Raw genomic sequence first — 21,269 nt, 5'->3', positions numbered from 1 at the left:
CACCAAAATATTAGCATAGCATGAGTAAATTGTCGGGCTGGCTACGCCATTGCCTTCTCGCCACAGGATACAACCGTATTATCTTACTGCAGCGCATAAAGGTGGATATTAGTTGGAATATGGTGAGAATGCAAGGTTCTAGAATATATCTGTGAGCCCTGAGTGCTACATTGGGCGCCAGATGGATATAAAGTGAAAGTATAAACCTTTGCAGAAAGTCATCTCTACATGAAAATGCATCAGATTGTCAGTAGGTCAGTAAAAGTCGTATCGTGCAGTCTATATTATCACATTGGCTGCTAGTGAAATATAGATAAAACCATTCAATTTAACCGCAGACGAATGATGCGACAAGACGAACTACCCATTCAAACACAGACGAACTATAGAAGACGAACTATCCTCCCCTTGCTAAAGTTCGTCCAGACTGATGATCCGTCTCTAGTATAAATCGGGCCATTCAAAAGCGTTTTCACACTGCTGATGAAATGATCAGTGAAAGGTGGTCAGACTTTCATAAGAATTTATACAGAAAAAGTCAAGAAACGTCAAATAACAACAACAATGGAGTTACTAATGGCATACATAATACCATAATACATGCACTTCTAAAATAATCAATTACGAGGAATACAAAAGATGCATTAACCACATTTGGCTTAATTACTATACGTATACATGCAAAAAATCCAAAACTATGCCAAAATGTGAAAGTTATATAAAAAACTAAACATTATATAACATGTTAGTCTCGAACAACAAGTCTTCCTTTCTGATTACGATTACTGAAGTTGTTATTTCTTGTGCACATGTAATAATACTCACCCGGGGCAAATCGCAAAAGCACGCCACGATAGGAAGCTGGGGCGTTGTTTAACAATGTATTAAGAACTTGTTTATTCGGAGTGCATGCCTTGTTATGGAAACACTGTACGCTGCTGTAGTAACCCGAGGAAGCCATGCTTGTTACCAAATCTTGACCAGTTTTAGTTTCTTTATCCCCTGACCAGACAATTTCAGCGTTCGTGAACATTTTCAGTGGTTTTCCCGAGTTTAGGGGGTAGCTCACAGATGGATCTCTCATTTCTACAATGTTGTTTCGATCCGAACCTACCAAAAGAGGTTTTGATATTAGATAATTATTTATATTGTGATGGGTCTACGCCTGCCGAATGACACTCCAGTGTAATACAATGTAAACATTCGTCGCAACGATATTTGCATGCCATAGTCTAAAATTTCAAATTTGTAATATCACAACCTCCAATTTTACAACCAAACATCTACAAAAAATTAATTATTAATAACCAATTAATATTGTCCGTGCGTAAAATTTAGTCAATTGATTCAACCAGAATGCTCTCATTCTTCGTCTTGGCAAAATTGTATAATTACGGCAACTGTATAACTACCGGAACTATGGAGTATTTTGATAACTAATATAAAATGGAAACTGCGTAAAAAGTAAACATTTTCAGAAATATATAATTTTCTAGTTTATAGTCATCATCAGGAGAAGAATATGGTGATGAAATAACATAATTATGTGCAGGTATATATATAGTGAAGTATAATAATGAGATGAGTTTAGTTCATTATTATTTTATAGCAAGTTTCAAAGTTCATCTTTTCCGGAATCTGATCATTGGTTAGAACTACGGCACGTGAAAGACGTTTACCACAAAATCCTGTTTGTCCAGGTTTGAACCAGGTTTATCGGGGTTTAATACTTTTAACCACCGGGGGTTAATAAAACCGGAAGTCGTGATGGTACTACGTCGATATTATTGTGTTAGCTACGTTCAGTGTTAATTACAAACTAAAAGTTTTCTCTCCGATTTTGGCTACGTTTTTGCTGAGTATTTTTATACGTCGAATAGAAACGTACAAAATTCGTTTTTTCAAAAGCGTTTTACGGAGTTTTCATTTTTGCTTGACATCATTTTAACATACCTGCTGTACCCTGGCCATTGTTGTTCTGAGGATTGGTATTGGAACCTTAAGATAAGCAGATTTTATCAGAAAATGTCATTGCTTCTTTAGTCGAATACTCAGAGAAGTATATCACGTTACGCCCCCATATTTACATTGGGGGGACATAAATCAAATTCGAAATACGAGACGATTTAGATAAATTAAAATATTACAGATATTTTTGAGCAAGACAACGTATTATTGCCACCAAAATTTACCAGAAATATTAATTTTAACAGCAACTCACCAGTCCACGCGATATGGACAAGACTTGTACTTGAAACTTCCAATCGTTTTGGGATAAAGTCGTATTCCACAGCCGGAAATGTTTGAACGATATTCCCGCGCTTTCCTCGTACGTTCAAATTGTAGATGACGTCATTATCTGACACAGTCTCGGGTCTTGGTATAAGTTTGAATAAATGTGATCTGTCTTGAAAAGTTCGTCCAAACTGTGCGGTGTTGATTGCAAGTTGCAATGGCATCTGCACTTGGCCAATTTTTTCAGTTGGATTGTTTTTGACTGGCGAATTCACACCGTTCTCCCTTGTAAGAAACGAAAAAACATCTTTGAGATGGAAGTATTTTTGTTTAAACCCAATAAGCAGCAGTCGAAGATTTATTGATTGTGAAGTCGAGGATCTCGCTTGCCGTTGTTTAGCAAATATTTATAAACGATTTTTGCCTTAAAGCCGACAAATTTCATCGTTTGAGCAGGTAAATTTGAGCAAACACTTCACAGCGACAAGACTATAGGTGATATTATCATTGCTCTCCTAAAGGAATACACGAAGCGATTTGTTGCAGCGACGTGCTGCAGCGATTTTCACCTAGTGTGTACCTGTCCCGATAATTATCATATTTTACATGAAGTCATCATTTAAAACCACACGTGCCAATTTCTGACAATGTCTACGCCCAGATTTGGTACTATACCCTATATACGACTATAGTATTTATTCTTTAATTTATTCATTCATAAAATTTATTCAACCAAACTAGCGATACACAACATAGGTACAATCTGTTGATTTACATATTAGGCGTGTATTATTTAACAAACAGACTATACTGGTGGGAATGCTGCATGCGCTTGATTGATAAATCCAGGATGTTTTTTTCGCCTCAGATGGAAGGTTATTCCACAGCGATGTACCAATATACCTAAAACTCCGTTTGAGATGCTTTGTTTTAGGTTGTGGAAGTGTTTGGTTTGCTATATCAGTGTCGGCCTATCGCAAGTTACTCTCTCGATTAAATCTTTGATCTTTAAAAATTTTTCTCAAAGACTCGGAGCGGACTGCTCATTAAGAATAAAAATTTGTACATAAAAATACTCTTCAATCTTTCTCGTCTTATACGTCAAGTGTGGACCATTGCAGATCTTTTAGAACATTTGCTGAACTGGCATCAAAATTTGCTCCTAATATAACTCAACCCGCTTTATTTTGGAGTTTTTGTAATTTATCCTTATAGACTTTGCTGCATGTATCCAACAAAGGGGAGCAATAATCAAATCACGGCTGGATCAGTCATCAGCGCATAATATAACATTTTTAATGAAAGCAAAGACACGAAAGGTTTGACTCTCCTTAGGGAACCAATTCCCGAACATACCTTTGTACATATAATATTCTCAATATAAACACTTATGTGAAATGACCGATTCAATTATGCTAATATTCATAATAATTCTATTAGTTACTTCATTGCTTTTGGCATTCAGATTATGAGCGGATGCTATTAACAAAACACTTTTTTCGCATCTGACTGAGTTTGTTTACGGTAACTAGTCCATTATATTAATTAAGACAGAATTTAATTTTTCAATAAATCCTCAGTATTATAAAAATAAGCATAATATACTTGTGTGTCATTGGCATAGTTTTATAGACCTGGAACTGTCGATTTCAGACAGTTTGGACTTTGGAAGATAATTAATATAAATAAAAAAATAAGGACCTAATATGGATCCTTGGGGAATGCCGCAAATTATGGGCATTCCTGAAATCTTGGCGGAAACTGGATTGAAATTTCGAAAAAAGTGAATTTACATGGAAATATTGGTAAATTTGTCGAAAGACTTCTTTTTCGAAAACTTCAATAATATTGGCAATATAGATATCGGTCTATAGCTAATTTCCAAGATTTCGACAACTTCCTCCTTATAAATTTGATTTACTCGTTCATTTTTAGGCGGGAGCTATAATATTTGGCGCAATTTTTTACATTTTGACAGGAATTTTATGATAGCCTTGACAGTACGTTTACACATAAAACGTTCTCGAAGCTGAACAGACAATTTGAGCAATTAACTTCTAAGTAATTAGATATTTCTCAAACAGATATTTGATACTTACGGATTATCATTCTTGTCGCCGAATGTGCTGAATGGTGGATAATCTCCCGTAGAAATATTGTACCTGCGGGTTGTACGAACATATTCGTCACATTAATTTGTACTCCTTAAGACGCATTCACGAATGTAAATATGACGATCTGTATAGAAATTTGCATAGCGGAACTAAAACTAGCAGATAATTTACGACTTCCTCTTATCCCTAACTACCTAGAAAAATTATGCGTTTACAATTTTGCAAATTGATGGCAAAAAGTATTTGATGTAAGGCGGAGACGTTTAAATATGGCTGGTTTGTACTAGATAGTTGCGGTCTATTTCCGACATTAGTCTTTTACCTGTTTCTAACTTTTATTATTTACACTTTGCCGCGTTTATATACACGAATTTGTAACATACAAAGTAGAGTTCCCAAAAAGAATTAAAGAAATAAAATTATAGCAATTCTACGACTTACCTTATTCTTAGAACGCATCTTTGTGTACGAGCAGACGGAAAATATGGAAGAACCCAATTGTAGCGAAGTGGAACTACATCACGGGCATTCCCTAAATGATTCGATCTTGTATACGGAACTACCTTGCATTCAGGTGGATCGAGTGCAACCAAACAACGTTTTAATGATTCAACATCATTACCAGTCATCTTCAAATTTTCGATATCTTCAGAGCGATAAGGAATGGCCCAGACAAGACGAAGTTTGTCAGAACTTGCGGCTGCGCATTCTTGCTCTGTTTGATGCGCAGGATATTCTTCTAAAAAGTTGCTGAATGGCACCCAGAATCCTCCATTGTTTTCGCAGTCAATTTTGTTGTTGTGAACCGAGTCATGTCGAAAACCATCTGATTTGGCGGAGTAGTATTCAAGGCACTCGTCTGCAAAAAAGTTAGAGCATTTATGAAAAATGCGGGATGTTTTTCAAGTTAAAAACCTGGCATAACAAACAATACGACAATACGAAGTGAAAATATATTAACATAACAAAACCCTGCATTATATATACTATGACACATGTATATGCCTTGTTGTTAAAAAACTCCGCAGTATAATAATATTATACAGTATGACATGTGCCACGTTGGTCATATTCGGCAAATTTTCTCCCGGTAAAGAGGGCTCAGTTTTTCAGCGGTCTTCGCATAAAAAATTAAAAGCTTTTCGTTTTACGCCTTGCTCTCAATTTTATGTAAGTTGTCCGCTGACAATATGAGCCTGCACGAGTGGGAGAAACTTAGCTAAGTTGGACCAGCGTGTGCGGACACGTGGATACGCAGTCAAAAGCATAAGAATAATAAGGCAGGAAAAATTTAAGATGTAATATGTGTGTATAGGTATAATTTTGATTGGATATGCGTTTACGTAGTAGTAATATAATATGTATGTATACAATATAATGCATAACATAGTAATGTAGTACCGGTAATCAACTGTCAGTGCATGATGATATCTGATACACGAAGACGATTCTAACTGATGTGTTGAGCATAAGCAACACGGATATGAATATGCTTATCGTTGAATACTTTTTCATGCTTGCAGTGAGCGATCACTGCCATCCAAGAAAACATATTTATTAAAATGTATGTCGAAATAAACCACTTCTTCGAATTCTTATCAGACTGAAACAAAATCCATTTAAAGTTTGATTAAATCGGCGAACAGTCTTGATTGGATCCTAATGACACGATCGTTATGCATATTGCGGTGGAATCCCCTATAGTTAGCTTCTTGAAAAGAAACTCAAGATTTTGAGTAAAAAGTCAAATATTCATAGATTTAGGCACGCCATCATATACTCGCTATAATCCGTGTGCTACGAAAAAATCGAACAATTTTTCACTCAACAGGTAAAGGCAATGTCAACACTTACGCTTAGGTTTGACGTTGAAACTTTCTTCTTTATAATACTTGCACATGCTTTCATTAAAAGCGAACACTGCCATATCAACCCAGTCAGTAGGATGCCAGTAAGGATAGTAATCTCGTTCCTCAGGACATTCATAGCCACTACGAGCTCCATTTGCATTTTGTCGGGTGTAAATACTTGTCTTCCCTTGCAGCTTTTGATCAGCGGTGAAAAGTCCTAGGCAGAGAATAGAGAGTTTTCGATTCACAGCTTGGTAACAAACGCGGCCCAAGCCAATTCGTTCTATATAAGCGCCCTGGTTCTATTCTGTTCCTTATTCCTTATTTTAAGCCCCAAGGCGACGCGATTTTTAAACGATATTTATTTTTTAATAAATTAGTTATTTATTAAAGGCTTACTAGAAATACATGCATGCAGAAACCCCTCGCCCCTGTTTAACAAAATTAGTTAAGCATAGGGATGGTAAGGTAACATGATTGTTAGAAAATTTATGTATGTGAGAAAAAGAAATTGAGAAAAATATGGAAATATTTTTCTGCACGTGGAAGCACTGTAGTCATAGCAACTCGCAACGGCCGTATATTTTTAAAGAATCAAAGTTTACCCACTGGTTTACCCTCATATTTTTGTGAAAAAATGGCAAAAATACGACAAGATTCTTACCTTTTTCTGGAAGTTAAGTTACTCATCTATAGTCAGTGTTATGGTAAATTATTTTAATTATTAAATACCATGAAATATAACATCAGACGTCTCATACAACTTCCGAAGTTTTATGTTAAGCTTCGACTGGTTCTTGCACGGGAATGTTTTGATTTTCTTTTCTTTTTGTCATTATGAAAACGGAGTTTATAAATGAAATTAAAATGTCGTTTATCACATAACACATTCAGATTTATAGTGAAATACATTTGAGAATATTAAAGTTGTGTTTACCACAAAAGAATTACTTTTTAAAGCTGTGGATGAAATATTATCAAATTTAAAATCCTCCGACGTTATTATACACGGTGAATTCGTTCAAAAATTTGGTCTTCTTATTTGTCAAACCGTGAAAAGTCCTGACAACATTCGAGTTTCCCTCTAATTAATTAAAAATACATATATTCTTTATTTTATGAAAACATAAAATTTATAAATTTCATCAAAATTTTGCGAAATGACAGTTATTTATTGACGTTTGAAAATACAAATTTTTGCTCCGCCAATCAAGAGCTTAGTAGTTCACACTGGCGCATGCGCAGAACGTAGAAGACCGTCCATGGCGTGAGGTCCATTGCATAATGGCGGACAACTTTCATTTCGCATTTGCATTTGCACATCGTGGGTGTAAATATCCGAGCGGAATTAGTACCCTCGCACGGTGCTCCGCACCGGCTCGGGGAAAAGGCTTTTCAAATCTATAACAAATAGGGTTGTCATAAAGATGTTTTGAATTTAAAACTAAGCCGTGTACTTATTCCGCACATTCCTAGATCCGTTTTCGTTCTTTCATTTAATTAGGTCTATAACGTCAGTATGTAATTATCATTTACTCAAATCTTACCTCCAGTTGTTTGGCCATCATCATTAAAAGCATTAGCGATTGATCCTAAGGAAAAAACATTGTCAGAAGCTGAGGCGGGTAATTAAATGTATAATGGAGTTGAAGAAAGAAAGGTTCATGTTTTTAGCATTCACATCCAGGCAAGAGGTTTGCAAGATTCAGCTGTTTTTGATGTGTTGGATGGCTCAGTAGAATATAATTATACTCAAGAATTTATGACATAAAACAAAGAGAAACGTGTATGTATAAAAATTGATGTAATATAGTTATAATCTTCCGTATCTGATTAAAACACTACTAGATGGTTCCCTTGAAGATTCTATTTCATGCTGTGAGTGAATATTAGGATCAAAACCTGCAAATGATCTTCTTTTTCTTCCAGAACCTGTCATAAAAACGCAAAATACAATCAAACTCTAGTAAAACAATTCCGAAAATTTTACTCCATTAAAACGTTGCATGCTTCCTAATTCTTCAATTAAGTTTGCAACAGTTTATCAGAAACGTGATTTGTTATGATTTTGTGCCTGGGATAAACAGGCGTTGCATTCTAGTTTACTTAACCTTCAGGGGTCAGTTGTTCGAAAGGCGTTTGCTTAAACGGTGGGTTATAACCAAAGTTTAAAAGTACTCTCATACAACTTTTCCATGACTGGACTTGCATCTTATGCATTTAAAAAGTACTTCCATTGAAAATTAAACTATTTACATCGAAATATTTATATATGCTCACCGCTTGCACAGATCCCCCATGACGTTGAATCTGTTGTTATTCCGCACCACAATGTATTTCCATAGTCCACTGTTGTGCATGCGCTATATTTTATGCCATTATAATAAAATGGGAAAACGCAACATTTTCCCGATGTAGTCTTCGCGGCACAGTTAGCTCCTAGAAAATAATAGTAAATAATAATAATAATTCTATATTTCTATAGCGCTTATATTATATTCCAGAATTGCCCACGTACGAGCACTTTACAAATTTAGATACGATAAAATTAAGTTAACAATTTCTAGTTTGCAAATTATTTATAAACCTATATAAAAAGAGCTATATAAAATCACTACATTTTTATAAAATAGAATACAGTTACAAACTAAACATGTTCAGAATTAAATTGAATATGCTTTTTTAAATAGCTCAGTTTTAAGAGCCTTTTTAAACTCCTTTATATGTTCCAACAACCTCAGCTCTAACCATACAGACCGAAAAGGCCCAATAGCTGTACGTCTTAGGCCGGTAAGATTGGGCCTTGAGTAAAAATTTGTTTGCTGATCTAAGATTCCTTCCTCGTCTATAAAGTTCTGGAAGTTCATTTAGGTCAGATGCCACTCCGTGCACAACCTTATAAGTATACAGGAGAATCCTGTATTCAATACGCTGTTCCACAGGTAACCAGTGCAATTACATCAACACTGGAGTGATATGATCATATTCATTTTATGCGTCAGCGACACTGGTCTTGCAGCAGAGTTAAGGACATTGTAAGCGCTTTGTCTTATACTTGGGTAAAGAACTGCATTACAATGATCTACTTTAGATGTCACAAGCGCGTGAACCAGAGTGTTTGCAGTATGCAAACTTAGAAATTTCCTTATGCATGAAATTGCCTTTATAGAATAGCTAACTAGAATAGCTGTCCAAGCTAACATGAGGATAAAAAATTACACCAATGATTTTTGCATGTTCAGAAGGCTTATAAGTTGTACACTTGCAACTTGCATACAGTTTAGATATGGAGCAGGACGGTGTTTAGCATGAAAGACTAAGATCTTTGTATTATCATCAGGGTTAAGTTGCAGGTTGTTATGAAGCATCCACACATTTATGTCACTCAAACACGCCTCTCAAGTTTGGCGTGCTCGAGATCGCAAGCATCAGATGTATTAAAAGTGTAGTAGATCTGCCTTTCAACAGCGTTTTGATTTAAACAGACCCCATGAGTGCGCATAATGTCACCTAGTCGTGCCATGTAGAGGGAGAACAGAACGAGAACAGACTCAGAACGAGAACGGACTCATCAAGCGTCAACGAGAGCACATCCTTTCCATCATCAATCGAGCGAAAGATGTCGTTTTGCACCCTCAAAAGTGCTGACTCCGTACTGTGACCTACTTCATAAGCTGACTGCAAAATCTCTGCTAGTCCATTTACATTCAGACGATCGTTCAATTGCATAGCTACGACTCGTTAGCATAGCTTCGATATAAACATTATGTTGGATATTGGTCTGTGGTGACAATACAGCTCATAGTGCAATGACAACTTTTCAGTAAGGGGTCTAGCAGCGTTTCTAGCTTTCATGCAATTGGGCACTATTCTTTCACTAATTGAAAGATTAACCATCCTAGTCAAAACAGGCAGTAATACATTTAAACATTTGTTCAGTACTTTTGCAGGTAGAGGATCAAGATGGCATGATTTAACTGGATTACTCCGAATGATGTCGAAAAGCTCCTGAGAGGTAACTTGATTTAACTCAAATAGTGTAGCCACAGGGGCAGATACATATCCAATAACTCAATCTTCCAACCTTGTGTGCGCGCTTACGCCTGCATCAAATTGTCTGACACATTAATAACTCACTAAACGTATTCCATTTTTAGACCTGCATCCAGTCAAACTGGATTTTCAGGAAACAATTTGGCAAGCGGAAGCCACTTTTGACAATGTTTTTCTACAAATTTCTGTACAGGTATATACAGGCAAAATATTTACTTAACGATGCGTGCGCATACGCCTAGAAGACAAGAACCAAGTGTATTAATAATATACATGCACTATATAATTATGGGCAATAATTATATTGTGTGTATGATTATTCTTATTATTATGTGTGCCATATATATACACATTATATATGTGCGCTAGTCTAATCAGGAAACGTGAAATTCAAGTGGAATTTCCCCTTTTTACTTTTTAAACATACCTGAATTCTGAGGATTGCTTTTTGACCCTTTAAAAAAATGAAATAACCGTCTCAATGTAAGAATATTATGCAGCGATTGCCGGGAAAAACTTATTCGCAATTTTGTGATTCCTTCGCAGGAATTTAATTTCCATATAAGTTAACATTGTGCATACTTTGGATTCTCGGTAATTCTGCTGACTTATCCAAGAAAGCATCGGCTTTCTGTTTTAAATTAACATAGTTACATATTATCGCTCACCGCTTGCACAGTACCCCCATGACTTTGTTGTTCCGCACCACAATGAACCCCCACTGCCCGCTGTTGTGCATGCGCTATATTTTATGCCATTATAATGAAATGGGAAAACGCAACATTCTCCCGATGTAGTCTTCACGGCACAGTTAGCTCCTAGAAAATAATGGGAAATAATAATATTAATTCTATATTTCTATAGCGCTTGTATTATATTCCAGAATTGCCCACGTACGAGCAGTTTACAAATTTAGATACGATAAAATTAAGTTAACAATTTCTAGTTTGCAAATTATTTATAAACCTATATAAAAATAGCTATATAAAATCACTACATTTTTATAAAATAGAATACAGTTACAAACTAAGCATGTTCAGAATTAAATTGAATATGCTCTTTTAAATAGCTCAGTTTTAAGAGCCTTTTTAAACTCCTTTATATGTTCCAACACCCTCAGCTCTAACCATACAGACCGAAAAGGCCCAATAGCCGTACGCCTTAAGCCGGTAAGATTGGGCCTTGAGTAAAAATTTGTTTGCTGATCTAAGATTCCTTCCTGGTCTATAAAGTTCTGGAAGTTCATTTAGGTCAGATGCCACTCCGTGCACAACCTTATAAGTATACAGGAGAATCTTGTATTCAATACGCTGTTCCACAGGTAACCAGTGCAATTACATCAACACTGGAGTGATATGATCACATTTATTTTATGCGTCAGTGACACTGGTCTTGCAGCAGAGTTTAGGACATATTGTAAGCGCTCTGTCTTATACTTGGGTAAAGAACTGCATTACAATGATCTACTTTAGATGTCACAAGCGCGTGAACCAGAGTGTTTGCAGTATGCAAACTTAGAAATTTCCTTATGCGTGGAATTGCATTTATAGAATAGCTAACTAGAATAGCTGTCCAAGCTAACATGAGGATAAAAAATTACACCAATGATTTTTGCATGTTCAGAGGGCTTATAAGTTGTACACTTGCAACTTGCATACAGTTTAGATATGGAGCAGGACGGTGTTTAGCATGAAAGACTAAGATCTTTGTATTATCATCAGGGTTAAGTTGCAGGTTGTTATGAAGCATCCACACATTAATGTCACTCAAACACGCCTCTTAAGTTTGGCGTGCACGAGATCGCAAGTATCAGATGTATTAAAAGTGTAGTAGATCTGCCTTTCAACAGCGTTTTGATTTAAAAAGACCCCATGAGTGCGCATAATGTCACCTAGTCGTGCCATGTAGAGGGAGAACAGACTCAGAACGAGAACGGACTCATCAAGCGTCAACGAGAGCACATCCTTTCCATCATCAATCGAGCGAAAGATGTCGTTTTGCACCCTCAAAAGTGCTGACTCCGTTCTGTGACCTACTTTATAAGCTGACTGGAAAATCTCCGCTAGTCCATTTACATTCAGACGATCGTTCAATTGCATAGCTACGACTCGTTCACATAGCTTAGACGTAAACATTATGTTGGATATAGGTCTGTAGTGACAATACAGCTCATAGTGCAATGACAACTTTTCAGTAAGGGGTCTAGCGGCGCTTCTTTCATGCAATTGGGCACTATTCTTTCACTAATTGAAAGATTAACCATCCTAGTCAAAACAGGCAGTAATATATTTAAACATTTGTTCAGTACTTTTGCAGGTATAGGATCAAGATGGCATGATATAACTGGAATATTCCGAGTGATGTTGAAAAGCTACTGAGAGGTAACTTGATTGAACTCAAATAGTGTAACCACAGGGGCAGATACATATCCAGGATACGAGAAAGTGACTTCGAGTCGGGTCAGTTAGAAATGGCGCATTAGTCAGCTTCGTTTTAAAATTATTTAAAATGATCTTTTTCCATCTTCTTTACATCTTTTTTCATCCACCTCAATCTTCCAAACTTGTGTGCGCGCTTACGCCTGCATCAAATTGTTTGACACATTAATAACTCACTAAACGTATTTCATTTTTAGACCTGCATCCAGTCAAACTGGATTTTCAGGAAACAATTTGGCAAGCGCAAGCCACTTTTCACAATGTTTTTCTACAAATTTCTGTACAGGTATATACAGGCAAAATATTTACTTAACGATGCGTGCGCATACGCCTAGAAGACAAGAACCAAGTGTATTAATAATATACATGCACTATATAATTATGGGCAATAATTATATAGTGTGTATGATTGTTCTTAATTTATTATATGTGCAATATATATACACACTATATATGTGCGCTAGTTTAATCAGGAAACGTGAAATTTAAGTTGAATTTCCCTTTTTTACTTTTTAAACATACCTGAATTCTGAGGATTGCTTTTTGACCCTTTAAAAAAATGAAATAACCGTCTCAATGTAAGAATGTTACGCAGCGATTGCCGGGAAAAACTGCTCTGCGAATGGCATGCTAAAATTAGCAGCCTACACTCGGCGTAAAATGTTTTAGCATTTCGCTTACCGACTACACATTCATCCCATGTTGAGGTTTGAGTTGTTGTTCCACACCATAATGTATTTCCATAATTCACCGTTGTACAGGAATCATACCGATTACCGAGATAATAAAATGGGAAAACACAACATCTGCCTGATTTAGTCACCTTGGCACATTTGATTCCTGCAAAATAATATTTCTGACTTAGGATAATCTACACTTGGCCTTGCGGACGAGGACTAGTTGGTGGCATGCGATATGGATCATATGGACCAAGTTTTATAATTCGACCAACTTGAATCAACTTCGCTCCCTCCTTTTATACGGGACTTTTCTTCTGCTAGATTTTTTTATTTGGAAATGATCAATTTGAGAGCGACACGCTTTTTCCAACCGATGTAACTGACCAGTCTTACCTACACGATTTCGTTTGGCGCATTTGTCATACCATTCCCATGGTTCATGAAGACCTCGATGAAAACCGGCTGAGTCAGCCTTTAGCCTATTGACCTTCTCTGAGCGACTGGTGAAGTCACCTTTCACGTACCCTGGAGTAGTCGTTTCACGTCCTAAAAGTATATATAATGCAAAGTTTTATCACCAAAAATGTATGTCAAAACATCGTCATCTGCTCTATGTCGTTCATTCTTTCTCTGTTCCATGCGTATAATGACCGTAGCCGAAAGTGAACTTACACTAATGATGCTTTCCAACCAAGCTGCGAACTTAAGTACATGTAGATTAATACTATCTTGGGTTTTGTAACAAATACAGGTGCTTGGGGTTGTGGCCGGTTATTACAACTTGCAGTATATAACATAATTCATTCATAATTCAGAAAACGAACTTTTTAATCGCCAAATTACAACGCCAAAACATTAAAATTAAAATAAAAATGCTCAATAGCATATAATATAGACATTTTCAGCTTGCATGCAAATTAATCTATTTCAGACGTTGTGACCATGGAATAGTCAATAAAACTTGACCATTTTAGACCACGTGATTAAAAATGGTTAATTTGCATACAAGCTGAAAAGGTCTATTAGTAGCTAGTAACTATATATTTTGCGAACACATTGCCAATGTCACGAGTTTCTCAATTAATGAAAAATTATTTATTCTCATACCATTTCTCATTGTGTGATAGTTCAACGCTTGATGCTTCGTTTCATCTTGACATCGATATTGAAGAACAAAATTACAATTTAAATCTCGGTCACCACAACCATGTTGATTTGTCCATTCAATTGTGAGCTGCGATTTTCCAGTCAGGCCTGAATTATTTATATGGCCTTTGCCACTCTGGAAGTAGTGCTAAAAAACACGCAACTTTAAGATACTTTATTTCACATTGGTTCAGGATGAACAGTCATTAATTGAATGATTGAAATGATAATGAACATGATGACTATTATGATTCATGATACCTGGTACAACAGGCAATTACTGGGTTAGTGATGTGTTTTATGGTGAGTTATTATGCTATCTGCTCTGCCGAGCCATCTGTTTTAGTTTTCAATTTTTGGCCAAATGAATGTTCACAGTTTTTGCAAAAAATTAATAAGGTCTTAAAGAAAAATAGGCCTCAAGCTTTAAATAAACAGCTGATTTATACCATGTTAAATTGTGTCTCCTCGCTGTTAGATGCTTGATTTTTGTCGCCAACATTGTAACCACCATTAGCGTTGTTCTACAAAAATCGAAAGAAATATATGGATTGTGGAATGAGTTAAAAAAATGCCTCGGTTTGAAGCATAAATCTTAAATACCATATATTTATAGTTGAAAATTTAGCTTAATGAAAAATTGAAACGTTCTCTGGTTGTAAATATTTAATTTGCAACGAGCTTTGGGCTTCCAGACTGCAGCCTTCAACGGTATAGTTCTATCTGTTCAATAAAAACGGGTATTGTTCGGGTAAATTGCTTAGCAAATTAAATATTTACAACCAGAGAACGTTACTTTCAATTTTCTATTAACTTAACTCAATGAGTTTACTTATTCACAACCCCCCCCCCCCCTAACCCTAACTCTATTGTTTCCGATTATTTCGGTTTTTTCTGCAAATCCACCGATTTTCTAAACAGCAGATTTTGCAAAGACGCGATCGACCATTTCTTTCAGAAATGTGGTTTTGCCTGTTGGGCGTATAAGCCTTACCTGAGAGTCGAACAATCGATTGTTGTTTTGCCTCGCTTTTTGGTTGCCATTTAGACGGTTGTTAGAGCCTCTTGGATTGTGTAGAAACAAATCAGCATCAATAAGACTGACCAGCAGCCCAGCTAGAGCAAAATATAGAATGGGTTCATGGAAACAGCTTGTAATTTCTATGCGGTACATTTGTTACTCGCACGAGGGCACGAACCCTCCTCTGGGAGCGTAAGGGATAGCCGCGCTGCAGAGAATTTTTGAAATCGAGCTCTTCCAAATGGGAATTTCAGTATCATGAGGACACTTTTGGGAAAAAATTTTGGTGTATAAAAGAACTAATATTGGTGCATTTTGTGAAAACACGATTAATTTGGGAAGTACTATTTCCTTTGCAAGAAACTATTTTGGGAATATCTATTTTTTCCTATTTTCTATCCAAAACTCAATTTTTAGAACTGATCCTTTTAGGCCTTCAAACTACCAATTTCCCAAAAAGAACAGCCCATTTTAGGAAATGGGAGGCCTAATGATGATTCTTCGGCCACATTGGATTATAGCTTTCATATTCTGTGGCATTAAACCATATGTAAAATATGGTTTAACTACGAACATTTTACCATTTTCGTCAGTGTAGTTTTGTGAATTACTCGAGGTGAGTCACACTTGGGCTGAAATCGTTGGCTTTTTTAAGAATTCTCAGCAGTTACAGAACATATAAGATCGATAAGCGCCATTGTTCCAATAAATTCGGTATCTTTTACCACCAAAATTAAAGGCAGAACTAGAAGTCACATTGTTGAGGGTCAGTTAGGTTATACTAAAGTTTCTTTCAAATGCAAAGAATTTGAGTTAACCAATCAGGAGATTGCATGCTGTTTTTGCGCTGAACTTGCAAATGTAACAACGAGTATGGAACTTTGGATTTTGTATTGCGCTGTAACAATGGTTGGTGTACTCTCCGGACGGTATTTTCCTCTTCGAACTTGGAGATTGAATTCCTCATGCATATATTAAGCAAATAATGAACCCTTACCTGCTAGAATAATACTTGTTGCTGGCAGCTTGTAATTCAACGCCATTCTTAATGAAAAAGCAGAAAGTTAGAAAAAGTTTCCCTTGTTAAAATCAAGCTTGGAATGTCTTATTAATTCTTATTATTATCTTAATATCTTATTATTAAACTCAAGCATGCTTTAAACGTAAAGGGAGACGCTCAATTTGAATGCCTTAACTCAATTACCATCCTTTTTACCAGGGCATTAATCATGCATTCGTATAATCAAATTGCAATAGAAGCTTCATCTCACACACACTGTCATTACAGTGGCGTAATAGAGTCGAAAATTGGGGTGCCAATATTCATATATTCATGTTAAGTGACTGTAAAGACAATTGATTTCAAAAGAAATTGATAAACATGAATGTATGAATATTTGCCCCTCCCTAATTTTTGATGCTAGCTACGCCACTGACTCTGCAGTAATTAAGTGCAAGTCAGTTATAATTATGTTCGGGTAAATTTGCATATGAGTATGAGCATGGGCGCTTTCCGTAAACATGGCAGACGGGTCCTATTCAGTACAGACAGATTACTGGCACGCGCAAACGAATTGTTTATTCTAATGCATATATGTCCCATCTCATATTTCATATAATATATTTCATATAAACCTAATGCGAATTGATGCTAAATGAATCAAATTAATGCTTCTTATCACATGCACCAGAAATTGTAAAGTAAATGGTTACGTTTGCGCTACAAAGATAATAAAGCGTTGTTTCGTCTTATTAACATAGGTCACAGAAATGCTTGTGTTTTAGATGTTCGCTTTTCTTCTACCCACGCTAGCTACGTATTACTGGAAATAGTGTGCACACAAAACTATATCCACCCTAGCTACGTACAACTCGAAATAGTGTGCACACAAAACAATATCCACCCTAGCTACGTACAACTGGAAATAGTGTGCACACAAAACTATATCCACCCTAGCTACGTACAACTGGAAATAGTGTGCACACAAAACTATATCCACCCTAGCTACGTACAACTGAAAATAGTGTGCACACAAAACTATCCACGCTAGCTACGTACAACTGGAAATAATGTGCACACAAAACAATATCCAACCTAGGTACGTACAACTGGAAATAATGTGCACACAAAACTATATCCACCCTAGCTACGTACAACTGAAAATAGTGTGCACACAAAACTATCCACCCTAGCTACTTACGACTGGAAATAAGGTGCACACAAAACTATTCACCCCCCTAGCTACGTCAACTGGAAATAATGTGCACACAAAACTATCCACGCTAGCTACGTACAACTGGAAATAGTGTGCACACAAAACAATATCCAACCTAGCTACGTACAACTAGAAATAGTGTGCATACAAAACTATCCACGCTAGCTACGTACAACTGAAAATAGTGTGCACACAAAACAATATCCAACCTAGCTACGTACAAATGGAAATAGTGTGCACACAAAACTATATCCACCCTAGCTACGTACAACTGGAAATAGTGTGCACACAAAACTATAACAAACCTAGCTACGTACAACTGGAAATAGTGTGCACACAAAACTATATCCAACCTAGCTACGTACAACTGGAAATAGTGTGCCCACAAAACTATATCCACCCTAGCTACGTACAACTGGAAATAGTGTGCACACAAAACTAGTCGTTAGCTTATGTAACTCACCAGAACGATTTGGAAATTAATATCAAAATCGTGAAACTTTTTCTTCTCTGCGGGACTCTTCCTCTAAGGCTGTGCTCCTTCCAAGTGCACGAACTTCTCTGTAATGACCACGACTGTTCAGTATTGCTGAATTTATATTCTTTTACTACGTGACCGCTGTCCTAATTATAATAACAAAACATGTCAATCATTCTTGCTCTGAACATAGTTTGTTGTAAACAGAGCTTGAACGGCGTCTGAAATTTCTGACACTCCTTATAGGCCTTCAATTATAGTCGCTCTTTCAAATGATAATTCATTGTCATCTGTTGAGTTACATAACACTAATGATGCAGGGAGCAACCTTTCCAGTGAACCATGAATCGATTAGAATAACTTAAATATGACCATAGTTTAAAAGTAGAATCATGCAGAAATTTATAAATTTGCCAATAGAATATTTCCGTATTCTATGCAGTAAAAAGAGCACGCACACAACGAAAATTATTGTGTTAACATTTTTTGTTCCCCTAAAGAAATATGCAGAACACTTTTTTGGAACAATCATCAACAAGTTCAAAACCTCTAAATATGTCTTCTAATCCAATTGCTTAGCTATAGGATTAGTATGAATTATATGAAACCTTAATTATTTAAGGACGAGGGACATAAAAATAACTAGTTGGACATTATAGTTAGTAATTAGTTAGACATAGATATGTGAGACGTAATATTGACTATATTCGACAACATTAAATTGATATAATGAGCCTCTTTAACATTCAGAAACTTGCACTACATGCCTTCGTCTGAGATGCTCACAGGAAGTGGGATTTGCAGACCTACAGACTTGCAGTTGTAAACTGCAGAGCTTGAAAAGCGTCTGAATTTCCTCATAGGCCTTTGATTAAATTCGTATGTTTGAAATATAATAATTCGTATTGTATATACTTATTATTACATTTCGTCGTTATCTGTCGAGTTACATAACACTAACGATGCAGGGGGCCAACCTTTCCAGTGAACCATGAATCGATTAAAATAACCTAAACATGACTATAGTTTAAAAGTAGAAACGTGCAGATATTTCTAAATTTGCCAATGGAAAATTTCCGTACTATATGCAATCAAAAGAGCACGCACAGAACGAAAATGTTAACATCTGGGCCTCCTGAGGTCAGACCTGCCCTACACAGGATCATAATGTAAACGCAAGTATAACACTATCTTTGAATGAAAGCTTTTTTTTCTTATCTCAAGCACCTGTTAATAAATATACAGACTTGTTTTTATGTCATGCAATATTAAAAGTAGGTGAATAAATACTGAGTATTTGACTATTTGTAGACCTGCGCGCTTTTAAGTCGAAAACTTTTAGTGGGAAACTTGTTTTTGTTTTCACGCACATCGAATTATACCCTGGTATTGTGACAAAGAACATATAGCGAAATCAAAAGACGACCAAATTGGTGTCATGGACGGTTGCTGTTTGACCGTTTTGAACATTAGCTTGTGTAGCTCACAAGAACGATCGGGAAATTAATTTCAAAGTGGTCAAAGCTTTCTCTTCTCTTCCCTTCCTCTATAGCTGCGCTCCTTCCAAGTGCACGAAGTTCTCTGAAATGACCACGATTCCTCAGAAACGTTGAATTAATATTCTTTTACTGCGTGTATTAATTACAATAACAAAACATGTCGATCATTCTTGCTCTTCATTACAATTAATTTACTGTGTTAACATTTTTTGCACAAGTTCTCCTAAAGAAATATGCAGAACTCTTTTTTTGAACAATCGTCAACGAGTTTAAAACCTCCAGATATGTCTTCTAATCCAATTGTTTAGCTAGGATTGGTATGAATTATACGAAATCTTAATTATTTAAGAACGTGGGACAAAAAATAACTAGTTGGACATTATAGTTGGTAATTAGTTAGACATAAATATGTGGGACGTAATATTGACTATATTTGGCAACATTTAAATTGATAAAATAAACCCCTTCAAACATTCACAAACTTGCACTGCATGCCTTCGTCTGAGATGCTCACAGGAAGTGAGATTTGCAGATTTGCACTTGCAGTTGTAAACTGCAGAGCTTGAACGGCGTCTGAATTTCCACAAAGGCCTTTGATTATATTCGTATGCTAAAATATAATAAATCGTATATTATATTCTTATTAATAAAATTCATCGTTATCTGTCAGTCGAGTTACATAACACTAACGATGCAGGGGGCAACTTTTCCAGTGGACCATGAATCGATTAGAATAACTTAAACGTGACTTTAGTTTAAAAGTAGAAACATACAGAAATTTCTAAATTTGCCAATGGAATATTTCCGTACTATATGCAATAAAAAGGGCACGCACATGCACAACGAAAATCTTAAAATCTGGGCCTACTGAGGTCAGACCTACCCTACATAGGATCGTAATGTAAACACAGTTTATGATAAGTATCCCACTATCTTTGAATGAAAGCTTTTTTTCTTATCTCAAGCACCTCTTAATAAATATACAGACTTGCTTTTATGTTATGCAATATTAAAAGTAGGTGAATAAATACTGAGTATTTGACTATTTCTAGACCTGCGCGCTTTTAAGTCGAAAACTTTTAGTGGGAAACTTGTTTTTGTTTTCACGCACATCAAATTATGACCAGCTATTGTGACAGAGAACATATAGCGAAATCAAAAGACGACCAAATTCGTGTCATATAGACGGTCGATGTTTGACCGTTTTGAACATTAGCTTGTGTAACTGACCAGAACGATCAGGAAATTAATTTCAAAAAGGTGAAAGCTTTCTCTTCTCTTCCCTTCCTCTATAGCTGCGCTCCTCCCAAGTGCACGAAGTTCTCTGAAATGACCACGATTCATCAGAAATGCTGAATTAATATTCTTTTACTGCGTGTCCTAATTACAATAACAAAACATGTGATCATTCTTGCTCTTCATTTCAATTAATTTATTGTGTTAACATTTTTTGCAGAAGTTCTCCTAAAGAAATATGCAGAACACTTTTTCGAACAATCATCAACCAGTTCAAAACCTCCAGACATGTCTTCTAATCCA

The 21,269-nt window shown here is 36.1% G+C and overlaps 1 protein-coding gene across 1 annotated transcript; it reads right to left on the bottom strand.

The window, feature by feature from the left end:
- Nucleotides 1–543: 543 nt before the first annotated feature.
- On the bottom strand, nt 544–18,331 carry LOC114537517 (protein DD3-3-like). Its single transcript, XM_028558560.1, has 19 exons — nt 18,217–18,331; nt 16,535–16,581; nt 15,511–15,632; nt 14,966–15,040; nt 14,478–14,664; nt 13,764–13,916; nt 13,372–13,530; nt 13,213–13,239; nt 10,921–11,070; nt 10,680–10,706; nt 8,480–8,638; nt 8,102–8,131; nt 7,747–7,791; nt 6,204–6,416; nt 4,791–5,208; nt 4,335–4,397; nt 2,222–2,520; nt 1,954–1,998; nt 544–1,110 (listed from the first exon to the last, which is right to left on the bottom strand). Exons 2-19 carry the CDS (start codon nt 16,578–16,580, stop codon nt 746–748), a joined length of 2,583 nt encoding a protein of 860 aa, XP_028414361.1. The 5' UTR covers nt 16,581; nt 18,217–18,331; the 3' UTR covers nt 544–745.
- Nucleotides 18,332–21,269: the final 2,938 nt, after the last annotated feature.

Source organism: Dendronephthya gigantea, unplaced genomic scaffold (assembly GCF_004324835.1).
Source record: "Dendronephthya gigantea isolate DGI-Jeju-01 unplaced genomic scaffold, DenGig_1.0 000158F, whole genome shotgun sequence".
Classification (NCBI taxonomy): Eukaryota; Metazoa; Cnidaria; class Anthozoa; order Malacalcyonacea; family Nephtheidae; genus Dendronephthya; species Dendronephthya gigantea.
The sequence above is the reverse complement of the archived record's forward strand: the minus strand, read 5'-3'. Positions and strand labels throughout refer to the sequence as shown.